The 27,828-nt window shown below is 39.0% G+C and overlaps 2 protein-coding genes across 5 annotated transcripts; both read left to right on the plus strand.

Moving 5' to 3' along the window:
- The first annotated feature begins 5,319 nt into the window (after positions 1 to 5,319).
- On the plus strand, positions 5,320 to 10,180 carry casr (calcium-sensing receptor). The gene is made up of 6 exons (XM_030069259.1): positions 5,320 to 5,504; positions 5,638 to 5,944; positions 6,817 to 7,656; positions 7,763 to 7,993; positions 8,830 to 8,953; positions 9,036 to 10,180. The coding sequence occupies exons 1-6, from the start codon at positions 5,320 to 5,322 to the stop codon at positions 10,178 to 10,180; spliced, it is 2,832 nt and encodes a 943-aa protein (XP_029925119.1).
- A 3,078-nt stretch (positions 10,181 to 13,258) lies between these two features.
- b4galt4 (UDP-Gal:betaGlcNAc beta 1,4- galactosyltransferase, polypeptide 4) lies at positions 13,259 to 25,987 on the plus strand. 4 transcript variants are annotated; one of them, XM_030069463.1, is made up of 8 exons: positions 14,641 to 14,650; positions 16,899 to 17,122; positions 17,934 to 18,483; positions 20,864 to 21,096; positions 22,297 to 22,484; positions 22,681 to 22,803; positions 22,986 to 23,090; positions 23,209 to 25,987. In XM_030069463.1, exons 3-8 carry the CDS (start codon positions 18,225 to 18,227, stop codon positions 23,345 to 23,347), a joined length of 1,047 nt encoding a protein of 348 aa, XP_029925323.1. In that variant the 5' UTR covers positions 14,641 to 14,650; positions 16,899 to 17,122; positions 17,934 to 18,224; the 3' UTR covers positions 23,348 to 25,987. The 4 variants fall into 4 exon arrangements, with proteins under 4 accessions (XP_029925321.1, XP_029925323.1, XP_029925324.1 ...); XM_030069461.1 differs by lacking the exons at positions 14,641 to 14,650; positions 16,899 to 17,122 and adding an exon at positions 13,259 to 13,339; XM_030069464.1 differs by lacking the exons at positions 14,641 to 14,650; positions 16,899 to 17,122 and adding an exon at positions 16,323 to 16,425.
- The last annotated feature ends 1,841 nt before the right edge of the window (positions 25,988 to 27,828 follow it).

Here is a 27,828-nt window from a genome sequence, read left to right on the forward strand (position 1 = left end):
TTATAATTTGGAATATAAAACAGAAAGCAAATGAAATTGTGATGGGCAACCAATTTCAATTCTGATGACTACCGAGCAGAATAAAGTGAAGCTATTATTATTCAGTTTTCTGCACCACAATGTGTATGTGCACAGTTTTGTATCCTTTTTGTACGGCTCCATCCTTTGTATTTTATTATAATGTTTTATATGTAGTGCATGGGAAGATTTTTTACAATCAGTTTCATAAAATAAACTGAGTAGTTGTGGTATACAGTTACAGAAAACTAAAATGCTGAAACTCAAGGATGCCATGTCTCAGAAATTATGTTTTGTTAAGTTTTGCCCTGCGTTCCAATACCCATACTACCATACTATTTAGTAGGGAAAAAAAGAATTAGTATGTCCCAATACATACTAAACTACATACTTTGTAAGGGCAGCTGCAGTACATACTAAAAGTAAAAAGTATAAGTATGCGATTTGGAACGCAGCGTTGTTCTTGTGTCTTGTCTTGTGACTTCTTCTTCTTTTTTTTTTTTTTAAATCCCACTCTCCTCTTGTGTCAGGTCACTTGCCCTTCCCCTTGTGTGTTTCCCAATGGTCTGATTGTCTGCCACACCCTGATTGTTTCCACCTGTTTCCCATTACCTTGTGTGTGTATATAGTCTGTGTTTCCCTTTGTCCTGTGCCAGTTCGTCCTGTTTGGTCATGTATTCGTCCTTGCTTCATGTCAAGTCTTGTCAACTCTCGTCAAGTCTCGTCAGATTTTGTATTTCCTTTGATACTTTGCTTTGTTTTTTCCATTGTCAAGTTTTCATGTGTCTTTGATACTTTTGTCTTGCCTTTGTTTTTAGTAATTCCTCTTTAAGAGTGATTTTCTGTTGCTACTTTTGTTATAGTGAATTTCAGTTGATACTTTTGTTATTACAAGACTATTAATTTGAGCTCTCGTCTGGAGTCGTGCGTTTGGATTCAATCCTCGTAGTAATAGTTCTGACAAAGGATGCCCTCCTTTTTTAAAAATCAAGTTTTTAACCTTTAATCATCTCAGCTGACGGGATGGTGCTTCCCATGTCATTAGCACCAGCTGTATTGCTTGACTGTGTTATTTAAAAAAAAAAAAAAAAAAATCGAGATGACTCATCCAAATAGCTGCTTCACATGAGCAGTATAACTAAGCAATTTGCTTAATGATTTTTAGGAAGATTAGACAACTATGGTACAGGTTTTACAAGTGTTGCAAGAGGGATTTCCTGGTTCTGTGTACACAAAGCTGCCCCACATGAGTGTTTTTATTTCCAGAAAATCAACAAAACAAGCTCAAAATGGCTGCTTCAAATGAACAGTAACAGTGTAATGTGAGATTCTCTGAAAAAAATTTTTTTTTTACATGGATACATTATCAAATACAATACAAATTATGAGCCAGTGTGAACAGGTGGGAGCGGGACTGTATTCATAGAACTGAAATACTAAATTAAGGTAGAGTGTAAGTTATATCTAAGCCATTTTAAGGCATGAAGGGACATTTTTCATGGACAAAAATAAACATGTAATAGTAATAATATGTAATTAACAGAAAAAGGGTTTTTAGGGCTTGAATCAATCATTGGAGGGTGACTTTAAGTCTGAAAATTATCTAAGTTTGTCTCATAATTCAGTTACTTTACTCCTACATAATTCAAATGAGTTTGCAGAAATAATAAATATGAATATAGTATTTTTATTATCATAAAATGGAATTAGTATAAATACACTTGAGTTATATGTACTCAAATCCAAAGTCTATTTTTCAGCTTTAATCACTTGAGGTAATAAATATTTTAAGTCAAACATTTTATTCACATTGTTTGATTTGAAGTAACATATTCTACAGAGAAATAAAATACAAATATTACAGGTCTTATCAAACAGTCTAATTTATGTACAAATATTGTTAAAGTACTATTTTACTTTACTCATCCTTGTTTAGACACCTGATTATGAATTCACTGAGAGCTTTACTTTTTATGTTAAAGATGAAAGAGTGAGGACATGTATGGATCTGGAACTAAAGCTCAAACTGAGATTATGGTTGAGATAATTATTGCTCATAATTGTAAACAGGACATCCTTACCTTTCCGTCTTATGCTCCGGTGTGCTGCTGTATTTTAATCTGCTCCCATTCCTTGTGAACTTCTCTGTTAACAACCACTGCTTCAGGTACGCAGAACATTTTTTTACACATAATGTTACATTTCAGACATATGTGCTATTTCTCGAAAAGAGAGCCCTGGCATGATTTGTTTGAGAGCTCTGCTGGCATCTGAGGCGATCACTCATGTCAGAGGGACGATATGACAGAGGCCCTTACCACGAACTTCACTTATTCCCACCACTGAAGACGGAAGGTTTCATTTTCTTGAAGTAACTGGTAAACTTTTTCAGAATGAAGGAAACAATCATAATCTCAGTGACTGGTAATAATGTATAGATGTGCTAGTTGATATGAAAAGTTAGGAATTGATTCACAATTTCACTGTTAAAATATGAACACAACTTTCACCTGGAGAAATACAATGTGATGCAGGTGCCTGACACTTTCTAATATAACAATGTGCTAAAACTTTTTCCATAGGTGTAAGTAGATTGGTGAAATCATTCAAAAGTTTTGGTCAAGCGGAAAGTTAAAAAAGTTTTTTGTGGTTTGTGTGTTTGTGTATGTGTTTGTGTGTGTGTGTTTATCATTGGTCTTTTTTTTTTTTTTTTTTTTTGTACTTAAACATGATAAAAGATTTCTACCATGAGCCCTTTGTCTACAGCGTCACCTTTTACGTGGTTACTAGTTGAAACTCAAGACTCTAAACCCATTAACACCAGGGTACAAAACACTTTGTTGCAATTTTGGTTAAAGATTACAAACCCAAAATCCAACTTTGAGTTTTTAATCCCTGGACGTTGTGCTCTGTCTTTTCCTCAGTCCCCAATCTTCCTCCCGCTGCATCTCTTTTTCTTTTCTCTAGGCTGAGGAGAGAGGAGGGAGGTCTGAAACATCTGTCACATCTGCAGGGCCACCTGCTCTTTTGACCCCTTTCCCTCAGCTAGAATATATAAACTCTTTTTGTTTTGTCATGGCTGAATTGGATTTTTAGTGTGAATTAACAATCATAAGCTTGGAAACAGTGAAGATGTGGTTGCTGCAATATCTGAGTATTCCCTCCAGTAATATTTGTTATTGACAGTTAACCTGCTATTGTGATTATTTGTGCTTGATGGTAAAGCATGCATTAGTTGGTTTCACGGTCTGAATCTACCACCTGGGGGCAGTATCCTCAGCTTGGCACCAGGCACCCCCACTATCGGTTGTGGAAACTGCGAAGCTTTCAGGAACTCCCGGGCTCGTGATCTTCCACGGACCAGATAGGCCTGCAGCAAGTCAACATGTTGTAAACTGTAATTGTTTTGAATAGAGACATCTGCTCAGCAACAAATTGAAGATGCATCCATCGGAGCGTGAGGAGAAGTGTTTGAGGAACATAATGCTGCAATCCATTGCTTCCAAGGGGTTCACCGTGTTACAGCTAGCTAGCTGAGCAAATGCAGCGTGAGATTAAACTGGCCTGCAAAACTGATCAGCGGATGCCAAGACCACGCTTCTATACAGAATAATGTAAAGGAAATTGTCTGTGTATATCGAAGCTATGCTCCTAATAAAGTTTTAGTTTTTCATTGATACAGGGTACAAAATCATGTTTTGCACTGAGACTGCAGAACTTTAAAATCCAGACTTTGTTGAGAAGAAGAAGAATCATAAAGTATCAAACCACTTCATACATTAGAGGCACTTTTGTGACATAAAAATGATGCTTACATATTGGACTACTCATAGACATACTCGAAGAAGATGTGATTGTTGTGTTTGTACTATTATAGACAAATACATCCTATTATACCACTGGGAATATTTAGGGCCGTGGGTATAAGTTAACATCCATTTTCACAACCTCTAAAGTGACATAAATGGTGTCTTTTACTTAATATTCTATAGAGGCAAAGCAATTTGTTAGTAACTGAAAGTAATTAATTTGCATGATTGTGTTGTTGTAATCCTGTGGTCGTTCTCTAATAATAAAGCCACTTGGGGTTGTGATCACTTTAGTTTAGTGGGAGAGAGCTGTGATTGGACTTAATTAGTTTGGGGAAATGGACTACCCCACTCCCTGTTAATGATTCATCTGGAGAAATAGGCTCAGAAGCTGATACCATTGTCCCAGGGACTCATTCAACACACTGGATTTGTTGGGAAAAGGAGCTGAAAACTGCATAGAGGACCTGCTATTTAAAGCTATAGATGTGCATTTAAATAGCATCAACAATTTAGGCGGTAAGTTTGATCCTTTGAGTATTATTTTCCACATTTGATCTTTTCACTGTTTTACTTTATACAGATGCATTCAAAAGCACTAAAATAGCTGCCTCCTTTTCAGCTAGTTTGTGATCAGGTTTATTAAGAACTGATGATATTATTGCTGTTAATAACTTCACTCTGCGGATTTGCACTTTAAAAATCACTGAGTTGATGTCTTATTCTAATAACCCAAATTATGTCAGTAGTTTTAACATTTTTCCCCATCTGCATTTGAAAATGGTAGATGGATGTCATAATTATGCTAGTTAATTGTATTTCTGCTAATGCTTTCATTTGTGAATGTACAAAGAGGGTAATTAATGCAGGCAGGCCAAATTGGAAATTAATGTGAAGACGTTAAGAGCCTTTGCTTTTGTTAATGAGGGTCTTCTACCATACAGTCTTTATAAACTGATAACGTTAATGAGACATTTTTCACCCCAAACAACAGAAATGAGAAATTAAATGAAATTATAAGACGCTATGCCAACAGCCTTTGTATACCCTTAAAATGGCAAGAAGTGGCTCCAGCAGGCCTTGCTTCATTAGCACAGTTCTGCCCTGGCATTTTTCCGGGGTTATTAGCCAGATGCAGCAGGGGCTGCTATCACATTTCTCCATGGTGACTGAGTTCACTGGCCACAGCATGAGACCGAGCATTTACAGGAAGGAGGGTCATTAGAGTGTGACTCCTCTCTTGGCTGATGTAAATCCTGAGCCTATTTCGCTTCAGATGGTATTTTCAAGTGTGTGTGGATTTTTGATGATACAATGAAACAAGCAAATAACATCCATTTATATTTTTCCTCTTTCCGGCAGTCATTCACATCAGAGCAAACATGAGTAAGACAAAACAGCACAGCAGACGGATTCAAAAGAGGAGATAAGACTGAGAATATCTTCACACTGGGGATTTATAGAGATCAGTCTTACCTGAGGAAAAAAAAAGATGAGATTTGCCCTGTATTATCTGCTGCTCCTGGGGTCCAGTTATGTCATTTCAACATATGGGCCCCATCAGAGAGCACAGAAGACAGGTGATATTCTCCTAGGGGGGCTTTTCCCAATACACTTCGGTGTTGCATCTAAAGACCAAGACCTGGCAGCTCGGCCAGAATCCACACAGTGTGTGAGGTAATGATGTCTGTGACTTCTTATGCTGTATGTAGACAAACTATTCCGCATGCAGGGAGAATAAACAAATAAACCGCCATGTGATTAATAACACATTATACTCACCTGAATCCGTGTCATTTTGCTCTTGCAGATACAATTTCCGTGGATTCCGCTGGCTCCAGGCCATGATTTTTGCAATTGATGAGATTAACAACAGCAGCACTCTCCTGCCCAACATCACACTTGGATACAGGATCTTTGACACATGCAACACGGTGTCAAAGGCCCTGGAGGCCACGCTTAGTTTTGTGGCCCAAAATAAGATTGATTCCCTTAATTTAGATGAATTTTGTAACTGCACCGATCACATCCCATCAACTATCGCAGTAGTAGGAGCATCTGGATCTGCGGTCTCCACAGCAGTTGCAAATTTACTGAGCCTCTTTTACATTCCCCAGGTGAGCCACTGAACAGTGTCATAGTTTTTAATCTACAGCAAAACGCACACAGATGAGCTTGCATAAAGATTCAGCTCTTGCTGCCTTTTAAACCCTCTGTGTGTTCCATGCATGATCAAAACACACTTATCTGTGCAGTATTTATATTCCTGTAGGAAATCACACTTTACTGGTTAAATAGTAAAATAAGTTATAACAAAAATAGTAGTTAGTCAGAAATAGTCACTAGATATTGAATTATTGAAATAGTGAAAACAACAGTTTGCCCACATCAGCGCTCCATCTAGATTCCTTAATGCTCTCAGGTGGTGTTTGGAGGCTCAAAACACCACCTTGGCTCATTAAAGAATAGATGGAACCATGCAGTGTGCAAACTGTTGTTTTCACTATTTCATAAACTAAGGATAATCATTTCAGAGCTTATTTGAATGTACTGGCTGGAGGTTCATGCATCTTGTAGCAGTCAATAATGTAATAACTACTGTTATTGTAATAACCGTCAATAATGTAGTAATTTACCCATTCTTAATGCAGGCCCAATAAAAATAGCTAATGTTTTAACTTACCAATCATGTAACAAAATTTCTGAACCAATAACATAACAGCGTTTTGTGCATACTGTAAAAAGGTATTACATTTTTCACTAGTTATCACATTATAGACTTTTTTTTACATTAAGAAAATAGAAAAATGAAAAACATTATTAGCAGTTATTACATTAATGGAGGTTTTTACATTATTGGCTGCTACACACATAATTACTGTTCAGATTTAAATAGTGTTTATTTCTCCAGTCAGCATCATTTTTAAAGTAATACCTGTACACAACACATAAACATTTGATGGATTATCTGAAATGTGTCCTGTTTCAGATCAGCTACGCCTCTTCCAGTCGTCTACTGAGCAACAAGAACCAGTACAAGTCCTTCATGAGAACCATTCCCATAGACGAGTACCAGGCCACTGCCATGGCAGACGTCATCGAGTACTTCCAGTGGAACTGGGTCATTGCAGTGGCCTCGGATGATGATTATGGACGCCCAGGGATTGAAAAGTTTGAGAAAGAGATGGAAGAGCGAGACATTTGCATTCATTTGAATGAACTTATTTCTCAGTACTTTGAGGATCACGAAATCCAAGCCCTGGTTGACAGGATTGAGAACTCCACCGCTAAAGTAATCGTAGTCTTTGCCAGTGGTCCTGATGTTGAGCCCCTAATCAAAGAGATGGTCAGGCGAAACATCACTGACCGCATCTGGTTAGCCAGTGAGGCTTGGGCTAGCTCCTCCCTCATTGCCAGACCAGAGTATCTTGATGTTATGGCTGGCACTATTGGATTTGCTCTGAGGGCAGGGCACATACCTGGCTTCAGGGAGTTCTTACAACAAGTCCAGCCAAAAAAATCGAGTCATAATGAATTTGTCAGGGAGTTTTGGGAGGAGACCTTCAACTGTTACCTGGAAGACAGCCTGAGGCTCCAAGACAGTGAGAATGGCAGCACCAGTTCCAGACCACTGTGTACCGGCGAGGAGGATATTTTGAGTGTGGAGACCCCATATTTGGACTACACACACCTGCGCATCTCCTACAACGTGTATGTGGCAGTTTATTCAATTGCACAGGCCCTGCAGGACATACTCACTTGCACACCTGGGAATGGACTTTTTGCTAACAATTCCTGTGCAGATATAAAGAAAATGGAGGCATGGCAGGTAAAGTGAACCACCACTTATACATTCAAGGCAGTGCTGGACCACTATATGTCCACCTATTATTTAATATCCATCCATTAACCAAAAGTATGGTTGTCCTTTGCAGGTCCTGAAGCAGCTCAGACATCTGAACTACACCAACAGCATGGGGGAAAAGGTGCACTTTGATGAGAACGCTGACTTGGTGGGGAACTACACCATTATAAACTGGCAGAGGTCTGCTGAGGATGCCTCGGTGGTGTTTGAGGAGGTTGGATACTACAACATGCACTCCAAGAGAGGAGTCAAACTGTTCATTGACAACACAAAGATCCTGTGGAATGGACACAGCTCTGAGGTACTTTTCTTTCTTTTTCTTGCTTTTTTTTTTGTGAGAGACAAGATAAGATTGCATTTTATTGATCCCCCGGGGGGAAATTGAGGTGCCACTGCAGCAATTACGTGCAGGACAGCTGCAATAAGTACAAGAGAGATGGTAAAAGGCAATAAAATAAAACAGGTTTTTAAGGTAAAGGTAAAAATTAGGTAATATAAGGTGAATATAACAGAGGTAATATAGTGTAAAAATTCTAAAACTTTACATAGTGAGTGGTAATATGAGAAAATAGTAGTAGTGATGATTAATAACAATAAAGTATTGTAATATTAATAATAAGGATTAATAAAGTATGGTAAGGCACAATAATGAGGTGTAATACTATAGGTGTAATAAGGGATAATATTAACAAGATTTACTACTTATACTACCACTTATCTGCTGCTGACACTGCTTTAATAATAACAATTTATTAGATCTTCACATTAATGTGGGTTATTTTTAATTTTTGGCTTTGATTATGCATTCCAATACTTGCAAATACAAGTAAAGACAATTACTGTTGCTGTGAATAGTGAAAACTCCTATGCTTTTATTTGGTCTATTTTCTAGTGTCTCTGACCTTGATTTTCCATGTGAAGTACAGAAAGGGAATCATACACAACAGGAAAACTACACAATGATAGAAAGCAGTGCTTAGGTGCTGTAAGAAATACTACAAATGTGCATTAATAGTATTTATTTATATATTTAAAGGGGAAAAAGCTACAACATCCTCCAACATCCTTTAACATCCTCAGTTCACCTACAGTTATACTTGCTGCTGTCTCATCAGATCTCTGCTCTACATTCTGCAGGTGCCATTTTCTAATTGTAGTGAGGACTGTGAACCTGGAACAAGAAAGGGGATCATCGACAGTATGCCCACATGCTGCTTTGAATGCACTGAGTGCTCAGATGGAGAATACAGTAACCATAAAGGTATTGAGAAATCAATGTCTGTTTGAATGTTACACTCTGTTAATGATGCAATTTTAATGCTGATGCTTGTTTATTTATACAGACGCCAGCGTTTGCTCCAAGTGCCCAAATAACTCCTGGTCTAATGGGAACCACACATTCTGCTTCCTGAAAGAAATCGAGTTTCTCTCCTGGACGGAGCCTTTTGGGATAGCTTTGGCCATATTTGCAGTGCTGGGCGTCGTCTTGACAGCCTTTGTGATGGGAGTGTTTGTCAGATTTCGCAACACCCCGATCGTGAAGGCCACAAACCGAGAACTGTCCTATGTCCTCCTGTTCTCACTCATCTGTTGCTTCTCCAGCTCTCTCATCTTCATCGGTGAGCCACAGGACTGGACGTGCCGTTTGCGTCAACCTGCCTTTGGGATAAGTTTTGTTCTCTGTATCTCCTGCATCCTAGTGAAAACCAACAGAGTGCTTTTGGTATTTGAAGCCAAGATCCCCACCAGCATCCATCGCAAATGGTGGGGATTAAACCTACAGTTTCTGCTGGTGTTTCTGTGCACATTTGTCCAAGTAATGATATGCGTGGTCTGGCTTTACAATGCCCCTCCTGCAAGCTACAGGAATCATGACATCGATGAGATCATTTTTATCACCTGCAACGAGGGCTCTATGATGGCTCTCGGGTTTCTGATTGGCTATACGTGCCTCCTGGCAGCCATTTGCTTCTTCTTTGCATTCAAATCGCGGAAACTACCGGAGAACTTCACCGAGGCCAAGTTCATCACCTTCAGTATGCTCATATTCTTTATTGTATGGATCTCCTTCATTCCTGCTTACTTCAGCACGTATGGCAAGTTTGTGTCAGCAGTGGAGGTCATTGCTATTCTGGCATCCAGCTTTGGGCTGCTGGCTTGCATCTTCTTCAACAAGGTCTACATTATCCTGTTCAAACCCTCCAGGAACACTATAGAGGAAGTGAGATGCAGCACTGCAGCCCATGCATTCAAAGTGGCTGCCAAGGCTACGCTAAAACACAGCTCTGCTTCAAGAAAAAAGTCCACCAGCACCGGTGGATCCTCTGCGTCAACTCCCTCCTCTTCCATCAGCCTCAAGACCAACGGCAATGACCAAGACTCTACTTCAGGGCAGCAGAGGGGCAACAGGCCAAGGGTGAGCTTCGGGAGTGGGACAGTGACTCTGTCCTTGAGTTTTGAGGAGTCAAGAAGGAATTCCATGATGTGATATGACATGGAGATGCATCAAACTTCAGTAATTCCAGAAATAGAAGGCCTTTTGGATGCAGGATTTTGTAGATGCAGTGTCCATTTGCATTTTTTGTAAAATTTTGTCAGAAAGACCACATCTTTTACCAGCAGGAAAACCAACCAGCATCCTGTGACTTTTGGTCAAATGACTGACAGCATAACCCTAAACTACATCAACCCTGATCTCAATACTTAAAACAATAATTTACAAGTTATTTTAAAGAATGTTTGTTGTCTACCATTTCACATTTCTGTAGAGCTAATTTGTCTGTCTTAAATGTGAAAAGTTACCCCATTTTTTGTACAATAAAATATATTACAGTGGAGCCTCATAGCATTAGGCTATTTTTTCCCTTGAAGATGCTGTTAATTACAATATTTTACAATATATCACTGGTGAATAACCTCATATGATAGCAAATGAGTTACCGCTTTAAAGCCCAAAAAACTGAGTCTATGCCTATGGAGTCCAGAAACATTTAAGTACTATAAGGCTGAGCTGCTCAACTGCAAAAGGGTTTTGAAGGCCTCAGGCCGGGTACAAAGGTACACACAAACTTGTGTCTCTTAAAAAGAAAGAACATAGTAATGGAGCAAAGAATCAAGGCTTGCCAGAGCAGTTTCTCATGCTGAGTAAGCATAATAGATGGTCAGGGAAAGGGAAGAGGAAGATTGAGACAGAAACGCAGAAAATAGAAGCATCTTTTATTCATATTTGGAGCAACCTTTGATGTGCTGCCACCACTCCTTAATGTCAGCCAATAGTGAGTTGATGAGCTCTACAGTTCTCCACTTTTAGAAGCTGTTGAAGCTGGCAGAAGCCATTAGCCAGGCACAAAAAGAAATCAAAGCTTTATCGGTTAGGAAAAAACAACTCAGAGGGGTTCAATTATAAATAGACTTTGTAGTACCTGGCACTGTGGCAAAGCACTGGACCAGAGAACATTTCAGATTGACTGGATGAGTGACGCCAGAAGGTAGGTGTGTGTATGTGTATGTGTGTGTGTGTGTGTGTGTGTGTGTGTGTGTGTCACAGTGTAATCACAGGGTGAAGGCAAAGCTTTTAACCCGTTACTGACATCTGCTGTGATTATGTTACACTCACATGACACCAAAGGGAAAAAACAGAAGTTTCTACCATGAAAAAGTTCCACATAAACATGTTGCCTAATCAAACTTAATGTTGGGGCATCTGTCAACCAAGAGAGCAGTCATATTAATTTCAAGCTGGAATACTGTAAAGTTTGTATTTTAAAATAAGTTACTCTTTTAAAAAAAATCCATCTACACATGACATGAGTTGCAAAATGGTTTCCATTAAGTCAGAAATAAAAAGAAAGATAAGAAATTTGAAGGAAAAAAAAAGACTTAATAACCACACAGTAGGAGATGTATACTGCTTTTGTTTTTCACATGTAGATAAAATAGGGATATAACTTGTATTCCAAAGATGTCTGTATGTATATTTACCTAAATTTATCAGAAACTAGATGTAGAAAATAGGACAGAGGCTGTTGTTAGAAGATATACTCGAAGCTGTACACCAGGTACAGCGTCCTAAAGAAGATTTTTGCCCTCTTCTCTGCAATTATCAGCAGACAATAGGTAATAATTGTACACTTCTGCAGTCTGAACTTGGTCAGTGGATTGGTTTACAGCATAAGAAAAAACTGCATTGACTGCTGTGCAAAACACGAACCAGCATGTTACAGCATTTCAAGAGATGTAGATGCCAGATACATCTGAGAAACACTCAACACGACTGAGAAAACAGAGGTGATAATTGTGACAGTGGTGAGATCCTCATCACAAAATCAGCCGACATGTTGACGAAAGAGTTCTGTCAAAGCTGCTGGCATACAGGCCTTTCAAAGGACTTTCTTTGCTTGCTTATCGCACGTCTCTGATAAGAACAAACAGTGCAGGCCTGCCTCACATGTTGATGTCATTCTCCCTGGGCCACAGTCATCTCCACACAGCTGGCAGGAGGTGCAGGCAAGAGAGGAGGGGCATGTTTTGATATTATTCCCTCTGCCCTGCTTTCATCCAATAGAGTAAAAGGAGCTAAGAAAAAGTAAAAAGGCTCTGAGATGGTTTAGCCTCTCAGAGATGACTTATGCTGGTGATAAATTTAATTATCAAGTGAAAGACATGAGTACCGTGGGTAAAGAGCTCATAGCTTAAAAATGTTAAAGCTCCATGTTTTCAGAAAATGCCATGGTTTGTTTTGTTGCTGTTGGTGTGAGCACTTTTCATTTTCATGAGGCGAACAACAAGATTTCTTGCAGCTGAGAAGAGGTTTGCATAACAGGAAAAAAGACAGTGACCATTTAATGCAGCATGACTTTTATTTTGGAAAAACGTAAACCGGATGCAATTACGTACCCCAGCGTTTTTTTCCCACCCGCATTCTGCCGAGACCCGCTCATACTCTGCCTCTGATTGGCTGTGACCGCCGAGCCCAACCATCTCACTCGTCATGCCTGAACCCAACCAATGAAGGAAAAGAGCTCCATCCAATCAGAGGCAGAGTATCCCGGGTCTCGGTGGGATGCGGGTGGGAAAAGTCAAGCCGGCAGAGAATTGCAGAAAAAAAAGATTTCCTACATGGAAATATTGCCTTCAAAAATAAAGCAGAAAAAAATGAAAATGAAAAAGCAAAAATGCATTGAAATACTCACATATATAAATATTTTAGTGTCCTATTTTAGTGTAATCTCCTAAAAGAATAACTTCTGTGCTTTATAAAAAAAAAAAAAATGACCATTTGAAACCATTGCTGTCAGACCAATTATTCAATGCTTGTTAAAACAGAAACTACACATCAGGCAGCTTGAGAAGATGCCTGATGCAGTTCAGTTCAAATTGTACTATAGGAAAGTGATTAAATTTCTTTTATCACTTAAACAAAATAATAATAATAATATCCTGCAACGATAGTAAGGTAGTAATTTTGAAAAGGTAGTATTACAACAGTAACTGTATTTTCGAGGGGGGAAAAACACACTAATTTCGTGGTGGGCGGTTTTATTTTGAAATACATCGGCCGGAAGTCTGTTTTACTGACACACACTTGACGCTTGGTGGTGTGTTTTTGCTCTGCCTAGAGTAGACGAGCAGGCTAGCAATCACTCAGGTAAGGTTGTTGAACTACCTAACTAACTTACCATCTTTCATATCGTTTTGTCGACTAAACAATATAACGGACTGTCTCGAGTGGTTTGCTGTGTTACATCATCTCGACCGTGAAACTTTCCGAGCTAAGTTACCAAACGCCGTAAAATCTGCTGTTGCAAATGTTTCCTGGCCTCGTTTTAGCTAACAGCGTTTTGTAATGAGATGTTAAAACGTGAAAAAAAATGTGTTTTCGTCTCTAGTGGCTGTTAGACACCGTCAAATAACATAACATCACTAAAATATAACCTGCTGTCATCCCATCTCACCGTCAGTGTCGTGAACATCGAGATTTCCATTTCCACGGTAACGCTGGTTCCCGTTGTGCGTCTACTGAACGCCAGGGGGCACTGTTGTCTCTGTATCTCCTTTATTTGATTAAATTCCGGTCAAAAATATGAAGTATACACTCAGTGCCACTTTATTATGTTCACTTGCACAGTCTAATGCAATCCAATCCAACTGTGCTGCCCTAAAGTTTGCTTTCCTGCTGCCTGTAATGCTCAGGTTTTCCTTTTGTCAAAGTAATAGAGGTGTTCATTCAGTTCTGTGTTTGGCATTGAGTTAATAGTTAATGCTGCTGTTGGACTGGACGTCATTTTATTGAGAGGTGTTTCCACCCTTCTGCCCCCCTCATGTATATAAATAGGAAGGACAAAAAAATTAGAAACGCCTCTCAATATAATGTATTCCAGTACAAGACCTCTGCAAACTGCAACCTCAGTAATGAACACAGAATTAAATTGACACATTCTCCACAGTTTCAACAAAAACTGAACATTATAAACCTTCTTAGAGGTAGAATTTATGGCACAGCTGTTGCATTGAACTGCATTAGAGTGCAAGTACCCAGAGTACATGTTACATACATTTTTTTTTTTTTTTTTTTTTTTTTTTTTTAGGAAAGATTATATAAATGTGCTCAAGTATAAAAATGAACAACAAATGACAAAATGTAGGGAAAACAAAGAAAGAAAAAAAACTTAAGGTGTGTTAACAAATTGGAGTAAAGTTGCAATGTCTCAATGGCAATTTGTGATTTCTGAGTTTAAAAATTTCAGCAGTAGTTGAATCATATTTTAAGTCAAAACATTTTATGGATATAATGTTCAGCCAAAATAAAAATAAAATTAATTACATAAAATTCAACTCCTGAAAAATTGGGACTGTTGAACATGAGTAATACATCAGTCTTTGTTATCTTTTTTTTTTTTAGAGAGAGAGAGAGAGAGAGAGAGAGAGAGAGATTATTCTCTATATGAAGTGTGCACTTGTGGTTTATAGCTGGGAAGAATTTACAAATATTAACAGGATGGTCCTTGTGCACAGTCTTATTTGGAATTATATATTTATTATGTAACAGAACACAGTTTTCCATTGTTTGCTATTTAAGAATACCCATGTACACTTACATACTGGAGTAGTGATATGCTCAGGATGATTTCTGAAAAAGACATCAGTGCACTTTCTGTCCACTGTAGACACCCAGGACTAGCAGGTGGACATCTATTTAAAGACAGATCAAGGTGTATGCTTTGTGCTGAAGACATTATGCTGTCAGGTACTGATTTGATAACCATATCAAACTCCCAATGCGACGTCTGAACATTATATAATTCACCATCTGCCAGGGGGCACTGCTGCTCTCGCACCCCGTGTACACGGCGCGTTCACGACAAGCGCGTTCACGATCGTAACAAGGAAAATATACACTATAACCAGATTACACAAGGGAGGTCAAATATAATGTCAAACCATTACAGTACACACCTGACAAAATAATAATCAAATATGTAAGCCTGGACTTTGACTTTGCTCTAGGTGCTTAGACATTTTAGTGTTATATCTGTGAAAAAAATATTACTAAAGTATGTTATTCAGACAGTACTCATGATATCACGATTTTATTTAATATACATTATTATTATTATTATTATTTTAGTAAAAGGTGCCAATCCAAGATGGCATGGTGTAAAAGATTCATATTGACTCATATTGATTCATATTGACTGTAAAATAAATATTGACTCCAGTAATTTAACAATATGTTAAATTATTATTATTATTATTTTAAAAAATGTTAATTACTTATCAAACAGACCTAACAATTCAGCTATCAATGAATGAGCAGTAGTGATACCGCTTCTCTGAATAGACAAGCTAAGCCAGTGTGCTGCTGTTAGCCATTGAAAATAGACTGGAGTGGCAACTCTTCGCTTTGTTACACAATCCATGTCAGTGCGCTGCTGTAGTCTGGAAATCTTCTTTGCCTTTGCCAGATAATTTGTAATTTCTCTGCGTGAGAAATACAAGGTGTGGCGTGTGAACGGGTTGAAATGCGTCTGTCTCACGACCAATGCGTGAGACTTTAGAGCCCTGGTGTTATATTGCATTGTTTAATGTGGTTTTCCTGTTCAACCACTAGATGGCAACACCAGACATGAATTGTAGTATTTTTGTATAGCTATATCAAGTTAAATGCCTCAAATACAGTAAATTTGGTTCCACAATAAAAACACTTCCACCATACAGATACATTGTCATCTACTAGTTTGCCCATGAAATCAGTGTTAGCAGAATGAAATGATGGAGTTGCTGCACTTCCTAGTCATGTTCATCTTGCCGTCTCCCGCCCGACGCGTCCGCGCACGCATTAGTGCGTATGACGAAATCATGTTTGGGCAAGCCCTCCCTGGGCCCATAGAAATGAACTGAAATCTCAACATTTAAGTCCATGAGATCGCTTTCAGTCTGACTGAGATCGCCCCCAGGGGGCGGGGCTGCTGGTTGGAAAGTGACATTCAGGCTGCTTATGTCACAGCGATATTCGGGCTGCTGATTGGACAATAATATTAAGAGCTCTCTTTTTTTCGTTTGGCTTCAGGAGGGCAATGCACTATCGCCCACTATGGGCCAGCCGCCCCTGCTCTACGGTGATATAATAAAGCACTTTACTGCATCGGATTTTGAGTTCATTCTGAGTTATTCTACATAGTTACTGAATAAGTAAAACTGTGCAAGGGGATCATCATTCATGTGGCCTAAGTGGTGAGTTTTCAGCCACATATCTCGGCATAACTTCGGTCCTTTCCTCTAATTTATTAAACATAAGCGACGTTACATTTGGTAAACATATGGCGATTCTAATGTGTCAGCATTTACATGTGGACAATAAATCAGTCGCAGCTATTTCACTGGGACAAAGGAAGGTCCGGAGAGCTTGGTCTCCTGCCTCAGTGTGTGTGTGTGTGTGTGTGTGTGTGGCCGCGCCATACACGGGAGCACGCACCTTTCTGTATAAAACCAGCACGGAACGCAAGGGGGGTCAGTAATATCGCCGGGGGCATCTTTGTTCCGCACACCAGACGGAAGCGTCTCATATTAGCTCAGCTGTCAGTGTGTGTGTGTGTGTGTGTGTGTGTGTGTGTGTGTGTGTGTGTGTGTGTGTGTGTGTGTGTGTGTGTGTGTGTGTGTGTGTGTGTGTGTGTGTGTTCATCGCTGCATTGTAACGGGGCGCAGAGGAGTTCCGTACACTGTCATATAAACTGATAATACACCTCGGCTCCACATTAGTTTACGGTTATTTCTGCTAATAAGTAACTTTCTCGGCTGTTTACAGTCACAGCTCACCTGAGAGGGAGAGTTCATCCGGACACGAAACACGTCACCTTGCGTTCAGGACAAGCTCTTTCTCTTAAATATGGACATTTATGAAGAGGTGCAGGAGCTTTCCGTGGTGTGAAAGGTAGAGTAGTGTTTCTCTGTGAGATCAACTGTCTTGTGTATAATCAGCCGACGTGAGCTTTTTAGCCCCCCAAACTAACACACTCACAATTTTAATGTGAACGGCGGACATAAAGACGTTTTACAGCTAAAAACAACAGTTAAGACTGACTATGATGTGATTTGATATACTGTGTAATGGTTTGTTACACGATGACTTTTATTATTATTATTATTATTATTATTATTATTATTATTATTATTGACTTTCATTTACTTGGTTGGCACTATTAGTATCCACAATGCAGCTAATACATTATTAATGGAATGGCTAAGTTTTCACTTTTGATGAGAGAAAAGCTTAGAGTCTGTCTTCTGTAATTTATTCATGTGGGAGTGTGCCTTACTTGTTGAAATGGTAAGTTATGTGATGCTTACATCATGTCAAGGCACACACAATAGGAGGTGTATATTGTTACAGTGTAAAATTACAATCCAGGAAGCCCTTGAATAGCGGTAACAACATAAATGCCTGTGAACTCTGGCAACACAAAGCAAAAGTAAAAGATAATTGAGCCTCTTGAAAAGAGTTGTCTTGGTTCTTTTTATAAGACAAGAGGTCTCACCCAGTTTTCTTTCTCCCACTGTTTGAAAAGCACTGGATCTGTTTCTTTGACACTAAAAACTGCCCTGCCAAGGTATATTATTGCACCATTGCCCTTACGAATTTGTGGTTGAATTTAAGTGTTTGTGATTTAGGAAATGTACTTAACATGCTATTTTTTTTTTTTTTTTTTTTTTTTTTTTTTTTTTGTCTTTTGATTAAATTGCAGGTGCCAGAAAAATCAAGTTTTTGCTCCACCATCATTCCGGCGAAACTGGATTTTTTTATGTTTCAGTGATGGCTTTTCTGGAATGGCTTACTCTGCAGTGACCATGTTGACTTGAAACTCAACAGGATGTTTGGTCACCATGGGATGACTTGTCAGTGGATCTGTGGCCGGCCGTATTTTCACTGCAATGTCCTGGACAGAAGAAACATCATAAAACATCACTAACAGTGTCTACTGTTGCCACTTTTTTTTTTTTTTTTTTTTACTAGTTTTGATATCAGGCACACAGTCATGGCTTTCTGTTCTGTGTGCAAGTTTTTACGGAGGGGGAAGTATTTTGTCCTGCTCCTTCTTGTTCTCTCAGTGCTGGCATGGATTGCTACCTTTGCAGGTGAAACAATGAAATCTGTTCAGGTTTCCCCCACCACGGTACAAACTGTTCATAAAGGAGAGACTCTGGAGGGGGAGCTCAACTCCTTGAGATCAGTGACAGATCTCCAAAATACTCCAGCACCAAAAGTCAAGTGCCCTGAGGAATCACCGCTGCTTCGTAAGTACACACCAAGTGCTGGTCAGGGAGGTGACAGAGTTCTCTATCATTTTGTTTTGTTTTCTTTCTTGAGATTTTATTGATTTTTTTTATTTTTGGGTTTAACTGAAAAAAACATACGGCCTAGTCACAAATTTAGAAAACAAACAAACAAACAAACAAAAAGTATAATAGGTGTGCTAGTGACAGCTTCAGTGCTCATTGGCATAGATCTTACAGGTCTGTGGAACAGATGGAACATTCTTCCAAAAGATATTCCCTCATTTGTTTTGATTAAGGTGGTGGAGAGTGTTGCCTAACACTTCGCCCCAAAATCTCCCATATGTGAGATGTGTTGACTGCGCAGGCCACAGCAAATTATTTAGGCTGCATCATTTTCATCCTCATCAAGCCAGTCAGTAAGCCCTCGTGCCCTCTGGACGGAGATGTCATCTTTGAAGAGACCACTCACACCAGGATAGATATGCGTCATCACAGGATAATGGTGATCACACAGAATAACTTTGTATTGATTTGCAGTGAGTCTTCCCTCTAAGGGGACAAGTGGAAAATGCCCCCCACAGCCTGACAGAGGCAGAGGACCCCCTCACTGTCGGGGTCCAGCGTTTAGGCCTGTAGCGTTCTTTAGATGGACGCCACACATGCAGTCGCCCACGTGTCCAGAATATGGAGACTCATCTGGCCACATCGCTGTAGACCACTGCCACTCAACTCTCAAATATGTCTTTGTAATGAGGGCTTTACACACTGCAGACCTACTATAATATCCCTCGCTATGTGCAGTGTGTTTTGGGAGAATGGTGCTCCATCACTCCAGTAGAGCTTGGAGAACCTATGCCAAGGAGCGCTGAAGCTGTTCAACACCTTACTAAGACACTTAATGTTGGCTTTTCTTTGTCAACGATATGTATATTCTCAGAAGAAGGCTAACCGAAATCTAGCAGCCACCTCGTCGAACCAGAATGCACTCATGCTCATCTCACTGCAGTTTTATGAGTGTCTTGAACATATGACTGATGCTTTGTCTCCGGTCCTCTCTCACCCCTTTCAGTCATGGTAGTCGTCATTTTAGCAGGTTGTTTAGTCTCAGTTCATGGCTGAAGTCTGCATATGCGGTGCAAAATACAATTTTTTATGGAGTATTTATATCTGTTTGGGGAGCGAAGGTCCTTTAATTTTTTTAATTTTTAATTTTTAATTTTTTTTTATCAGAGACATGCAACCCTAGTAACCAAAGCACATGAGCACTGTCAACAAACAGTCCCTGTTCTGTTGATATAGATCTTTATGACTAGTCCAGGACACAAGTACAGTCAGGACCAAACATGGTGCCCTTCCTCACTGGATCACTGACACCCCCTTCTGGACTACAACCCACAACAAACAGTTCAGTGAAAATCAGAGTCACCTAATGGATTTACTTCATCAGAGAATAGTAGAATAGTAGATAAGAGACAAATAATGAGTTTTTTGATTAATGATTATTCAGCTGAGGAAAATGTGCACTTCATATTTCTCGTGGAAACCTGGCTCAAAGATCGCCACCATCTATGCAAATCGGTTTTCTTGTATGTTTCCACCCTGGCAGATTTCTGAAAAACGACCCCACAGTTCCCATTATTGCGCTCTATAGAGCACTGAGGCAGTTAACCTTATTTTCCAGAATCATCTCACCTGGTGTTACTGATTATCCCAAGTTATGACGAAATTATTTTGAATGGCAACCTGAATATACATATTAATAATAGCCTACCAATTCTATGACTCAGGAATTTGTTAATTTAATAGACAGCCAGGATATTACCCAGCACGCTACTGTGACTACACTTTAGCATGGTTATACTTTGGATCTTGTAACCTTGTGTCTGACATACATGTCTCAAGCTATAACAACTATATGTTCACATATTCTTAAATTGCACTGTAAGTTTATTTGAAAGGAACTTAGTCTTGTCTAGTGTGTGATCATTAAAAAAATGTTCTTAATATTCTTTTCACCAACTTAAAAACGTGCATTCAGCGGTTTATCTGACCACTTTAGTTTTGGGTATGTTTGTTTTTGTGCCGAGGACTCTGACTTTTGGGAACATTTTTTATCTTAATTCATGTCTGTCTTTGCAGTGTTTACAAACATTACAATGAAACATTTGCTGTCCAGAAATGTGTATAAAACCCACACACTGTCAGTGTTGTATATAAGGTTAGTGTGGGAACGGATAAGTATACCAGCTGAAATGACTCTGTTAAAGTGTTTGGTTTTCAGTTGTTAAATTCAGTAAAGCCACTATTATACATGAGAATTGCTTACCATGCTGGTAAAAGACGAGAAACTGTGTCCATGTCTGCCTCTAGCCTGATTTTGTCAATTGTGTTTCAACAGAAGGAGCCCTGAAGCTGTCGTTTGAGTCCTCCCTGACACTGAAGGATGTGGAGCAGGAAAACAAAGCGGTGGCTGAAGGCCAGTATCGGCCTCCAGACTGCACAGCGAGGCAGAGCGTCGCTATCCTCATCCCCCACCGCAACCGCGAGAAGCACCTTCTTTACCTCTTGCATCACCTGCACCCCTTTCTGCAGAGGCAGCAGCTACACTACAGCATTTATGTCATCCAGCAGGTAATGCTCCACCTGTAGTTCAGAACTATGCCACACAATGCTTTCATTTATTATTATTATTATGTTTTTGGGGTTCATGTCTGTAAAAACTCCAGTTATTATCTTTTGTGCCAGTGTTAACCCTGTTGCAGTTGTAAGAACTCTTGTTGTTGTTATTATAGTATATATTATATTTATTGTGATCATTTACTGTTACAGTTATTATCAATTTGTCATGCATAGAAACATTTGGTAGGCACCAAAACCAAAAGAACAGAAAAATGGTAATTTGGGGTTTAAAATGTCCTTTTGAAGAGTTTTCTACAAGATATTCCTTTGTTCTATTTTTGGTTGCTGCACAGTATCCCAGTCAGCAGTTTGCACTGCTTAGTGCTGTTTTACCCGCTGTTGCAGAAAAAGTTCAAGTGAAAGCAGCAATCAGTATCCTGTTCAGCGTTAGAAACTGCTACTTCAAAATGGGATGCAAGAAAAACAAAAATATTACATGAAAATTATTTATATTAACTTTGAGCAAAGTTAAATCGCATACTCGGTTGAAGAAAGAATGACTCCAAGAGGAAATGAATCAGGTGTGTGTGGGTGAGAGAGACAGAATACAGAGACAGAGAGAGGTGAGTCAGCAATTTTTAGGCCCAGGACTGACTTTTTAGTCTGTGCTGTGTATATAGTGTGTGCACAAACAGTCTCGCCGCAACACTGCTTGTAAACAACCACATCATTTTTCCATTTTGTTAATTTTGTAAAGGTAAAATGTTTCAAATCTACAGAACAAACTAAATTTTGTATTACTCAGTGATTTAAAAAAAGTTGTGGCAGTTGGTTGACCTAGAACACTAGGATTGAAGTTTATGATATGGAGGTTGGTGTTCACTGCCCTGCACAAGTAAAGGCAAAGTCTTTGACTCTGACACCCTGCTTCTTGTAGTATATCTTTTTTTTTTTTTTTTAGTAGATAAAGCACAAAGACAAATCAGTTACAACATCAGCTACATTTTTTTGGCTGCTTGAAAAAGTTGCCACAGCAAAACATTAATGCCATGAAGTCATTTCAAAGTGTCACCGGTTCAGTGTTGGTGGTGTGGTGATTTGTGAGAGAGGCGTGTGTGTGTGTGTGTGTGTGTGTGTGTGTGTACTGAGCAGTCATTCGCTAATGATTTACAATTAGAAGATTGTGAATTTATTGTTTTTTTGCTTTTCAAGGCTGGCGATGCGACATTTAACCGCGCCAAGTTACTAAACGTTGGGTATTTGGAGGCACTAAAGGACTACAATTGGGAGTGCTTCATTTTTCACGACGTGGACCTTGTTCCTGAGAATGATTACAATTTATACATCTGTGATAAGCAGCCCAAACACTTGGTCGTTGGCCGGAATGCCACAGGATACAAGTAAGTCTGTGACTAAGAGTAAATCTAAAACACATTAGTCTTGAGGCAGTATAAATTTATATTACTTTGTGGGATAACGCTGCATGAACATATGGCAGGCTGGTATTCATCACAGGCATTTTACTGGTACCATTCATCTTGAAAATGAAAAAAAAGTGACCTGGAGTGGTTTTGTTTGTCTTTGTTCCTTTCTCAGGCTGCGTTACAAAGGATATTTTGGAGGAGTCACAGCCATGACCAAAGACCAGTTTCATAAAGTGAATGGATTTTCAAACATTTACTGGGGTTGGGGTGGAGAGGATGATGACCTGCGCATCAGGTGAGCCTCGAACCACTGCATGTTTAATTCTTTGTATTTATTAGACCTGGACAAATGAGGTGTTTATAGTTTTTAATGCATAGTTTTATCCAGATATGGTGTTCATTTATAAACTCACTGATAAATGTGGTTCCTCTATGTGTGTGTGTGTGTGTGTGTGTGTGTGTGTGTGTGTGGGGCAGGGTCGAGCTTCAGAAAATGAAGATTGTCCGCCCACCGCCTGATGTAGCTCGCTATACCATGGTGTTTCATAAACGGGACAGTGGCAATGAAATAAATAAGGACAGGTCAGTGCATGCAGAGACACAGATCTTCTTATTATGGATGCATGCATATATATAAACGCACACATCGTTCATGCTGCAAATTGTATTAATCTAATGGACAAATTTTGTTTTTCTACAGGATGCGGTTGCTGGGACGCACACCCCAAGTGTGGAGAAAGGACGGCCTGAAGAACTGTTTGTATAAGACTTTGTCAATAGAGAGGCTCCCTCTTTATGTGAATGTCACTGTAGATATCGGCAAGCCACAGGCCAGTTGAAATTTCAAATGGGGAGCCCTGCTGTGACCAAAATAATGATCTGCATTTTATATATTTACGGCATTGAGTGCGGTGAGGCTATTGCATGCGCACAAGAAACCAAAATGGGCACACAAGATGCACATTTTTTGTTATTTCATATATAAAATGAATCTCAGCTTTTAACTAGAGTCACTGAAGAAACTGTCATGTCATCATGTCAGCTTCATTACTTGCTTACTTTTCTGATATCAGACCTTCCACATATATTGATTTGTTTAGTGGTTAATCTGACAGTGAAAATCAACAGTGATCCAAGCAAATTTTGAACTGCCAAAGAAATAATAGCTCCCCTTTTTTAGGAATGATTGGGTGTGCTCAAAAAATAAGTTAGTCAAAAAATCTTCTGGCATTCAGTATTCCTAAAAGATATGGCCTTAACATTCAGCTGAGAGTAACTACGACCTCCATCTCTCGTGGACAGTGTGGATTTTGTGTGCTTCATTTGTAGACGCAGTGGCGTTTCGTTAGCTCAATTAATTGTTAGGGTCTGGTTCTAGCCCGCTGTCGGACTGTCGGAGTAGTGAAATGTGTTTGGTAGTTTATATAATAATAGTAATCTTTATTTATAGAGCACTTTTTAAAAATCCACATTACAAAGTGCCTTGCAAAGGCAGCAATAAAATATAGTGAATAAAATAAGTCATAATCTCATCAGGTTTAAAAAACAACAAAACAATTGGAAGTATAAAAACCAAGAAAAGACAGTTCAAAGAAGAATTCATGTAAAATCAGGAAGGGTTTTCCAATAAAAGTATGTTTTAAGAAGGGACTTAAAAGAAATCACTGACTCGATTTCCGACTTGATTTCCTTGGGCAGATTGTTCCAGAGCCCCAGGGCCCGAATTTCAGCCGGGCCGCTTGAACAGACAAAAAAAAAATCCTCTGCCCAGGGATCTCAAAGTACATACCGGCATGTAAAAGGACACTCGATCAGTTCTTAAAAACAGTTCGTGCAGCTGTAGATTAAAGTTAAATTATAGTGACACCAGCACATTTTTATGTTATCTCTGAATAGCCAACAGCAATATGACCTGTGTACATTTTTTCTGTTTGTAGAGTACGAGGGGAAAAAAAGGGGTAGCATGCTTGTGTCCTCATTTCTCTCTGCAGTCAGAGGTTTGACGGGCACTGCAAGCCTCAGGAACCCCCGCGCTAGAACCAGCCAAGATTTTGTTGTCAAAAAATATTTCCTTTCCTTGATAAAGGCCACAGCTGGGCTCCTCACCCAATGAATGGTGACTGCGAGCATTAAAGAAGAGTTTCACTTCAAACGATTTGAGCCTCTAACCTTAACCCAAAAGAAGGGCTTTGAGTGCCATGGACAACAAGGTGAACCTGCAGAGTGGAGAACAAACACTTTGTCCTGAAATGCAGTAATGTGAGGTTTATATTCAACCAGATGAAGGGATTTCTTACAGCGCATGTCTTTTTATAACGCCTTAGATGCCTGGTTTTTACATGGGAATATATAGGTGGTGGATTATTGGATTATTTTATTTTTAACACATTTATTAATGATAATTATAATAATTTGAAACCAATCATATGTAACTTTTGTTTTACTACAAAAGTATGAAAGTATGTGCGGGACATTTAGTTAATTTTTTTTTTTTTTTAATGATCTTTTTTCATTTTAAATCATTGCATGCTGCTCAGAAATGTGTGGTGATTGATATACTCGCAACACCAACTTCATAAAATTACTGAATTTATTCAAATTTATTAATTTATTTTTTTAAAAAAATCAGAATGGCTGTCGGTATGCTACAACTAAGCTGTCTTTGTTTGACCACCACGTGAGCCTGCCTGAGCAATAGTACCCAGTTTATTGACACACTCCTTCGCTGTAACAGTTCTGACTCCCTGTTCATGACATATTCATAACTGCTAAACTAGAGCTTCATAACAGCTACACATATTAATGAGTGCAGAATCATCCCAAACTCTTTTTATATGATCTTTTGTAATTATAATTATTATTATTATTATTGTAGGTTTCATATGTGAGATTCTATTCCTAAATGTGCCATACACAACAGCTGTTATGAAGCTCTGGAGGGGTAAGGCCTACCCTTGTCCTTGTATGCAAACACAGTGCATCTCAAATATCAGTACACAAGTTCTGTATGTCCTTGGACCTGGAGGACTATTCATTTCATTGTGACATTTCTCTTATTGATTGAATGTATTTTTTTGTCTCTTTACTGTGAGGTGAGATTTGTTTTTATATATTTGAAAATGTTGTAACTGCACAAGGCAAACTACCGCGGACTAACAAGATTTTATAAGATCATCACAACCAAGAAAAGTTGTGCTTACATTTTAGCATTTCAATCATGACTTTTTTTTTTTCCTTTTTATTTTCTACTTCCATGATTCCTTTAGTACTGAAGTACAAAGTGATGCCATAATAGCCCACTGAGAATGCCATCTTAAGAGATTTACTTTGAGTGTTTGTACAATGTGAACTTTGAATGGTCTTAAGTGTTGAGTGTGTCGACAAGGAAGACAAATAATGCCAGAAGAGGGAATTATGCATTTCACTGCAAAGATTATTTTGTCTTGAAACACAACCTATAATAAATATTTCTTTTCTTATGAGAGTTGTTTTTTGTGCTCGTTTGAAGGATCACTACCTACATTTTTCAGCCTTAAAACCATCTGAAACGTGCTTGAATATGGCAGAGTATTGCAGTACAATCAATACATACATTTAACCGACAAAAATAAATTAAAGAAGATATTGCAGATCCATGCATTTATAGTAAACACTGGACAATGAGTAAGTCACAGTCTACTATAATGAACATTATCACGTTGTCCTCTAGCATGTAACTAACTAGTTTTCACTTGTTAGCATTATTATAAATTCACAGGACTTGAGGTGCTTGCACAGAAGCCTTGCTTTGATGTTAGATGAAAGGATGGAGGGTGTATGTATATTTGGAGTTTGAACAGGAATGAACTGAATTGCTCTGTCGCTGGCACTAGATGGCATCAGAGGAATTATCTCTGCCACCACGTCTGCATCTTCAGAATTCAACTGTGGTTCCGGCAACTTGGTACCAGCAATGAGTCACACAGTAACCACATGTGTAGATACAGCAGACTGTATCACAATAAAATGTACGTGTATGATATTGTCGGTTGCAAGTAATGAAGTGGCTGACAAATGTATTCACGTGAGACGGGCCAAAAAAAAAAAAAAAAAAAAAAAAAACATGTATAAAAGAGGTTTATGTGCATGTGTAAGTAAAGCCACAAAAATAAACAGAATGTGAGAACGTGCACTAAAACGTGGTCTGTGGAGGTGGAGCTGAAAGTGGAATTTTTGATACCATAATTGCACTGAGCCACCCAGTTTGCACTGACTTTCCCCTCTTATGCGCTCCCCCACTCATTCAGCACATGCATAGCACGAGCGACCTCATGCACAGAAATGAAATTCCCAACTGGGAGCAGGTGGGAAAGATCCCTGAAACCCAAAAGAAATTCCCACTCTGCCAGCTAACAAGTTCAAGTGTTCCTTATCTGCACAGGCATCCAGATCGTGAAGCATTCTTCCATTCATTGTTTGTATAGCAGCTCTGAATGTTGTATTTTTTCAGTTTCAAGTCTGAACTGGCTGATTTCTAACTTGGACGAGAGTGGTTAATGTCCAAAATGTTGATTCAACAGCCCATAAACATAAAATCAACACCTTTTTTATGATACCAAAGAAATATTTTGCCCCTTTCCATTAACCCAACACTAACCATTACAAGAGTACAAGGCTATGCGCCACTCTAACAGCACAGAACAATCTGTCCCGTAACAGAAATGGAGTTACCCCTTATTATTCAGATACAGTGAAATGTCCTCACACCATAGACCTTTTTTTTTTTCACCAGTGCAAAGAAAGAGTGGGATGTCTGAGGCTTTGTATGGACAGAATGATGTCATCTCCTTTTCCTATGGTGTAGAAAGAGAGCTTTGTTTTGCGGAGGCCAGGATGGCCTGGTCATCATGCTCACTTGTGACACTCTAAAACACTTTTAGCACAAAAACATGAGCCCCGCAAGACAGCACATCATGATCTAGTTCCACTGAGTAAACCGGCCCATTCAGATAGTGGTGGAGCATCTGGAGAAAGCTTGTTTTAGCATCATAGCTCTTGAAATATGTAATGTATTTTTGCAAAACAGCTTGCAGGATGTTGCTGTATTAGATACATACATATATGGCGTTGCTGGGCAGTGCAAATTTAGAATACCTCGTAAGCAAGGGCGGTGAAATCATGAGCCAATGTCTTGTATTTGCAACAAAAATGAGGAGCAAAATATAGTAAAAATACAGCATAAAAAATCTTATACAGTGTTTATACCTAATGATGCAGACTTCAAAACATGGACCCTAATATATTTTTGAAGGAGACTCAGTATTTATATAAACATTTAAGC

The sequence above is a fragment of the Myripristis murdjan genome, chromosome 14 (assembly GCF_902150065.1).
Source record: "Myripristis murdjan chromosome 14, fMyrMur1.1, whole genome shotgun sequence".
NCBI lineage: Eukaryota > Metazoa > Chordata > Actinopteri > Holocentriformes > Holocentridae > Myripristis > Myripristis murdjan.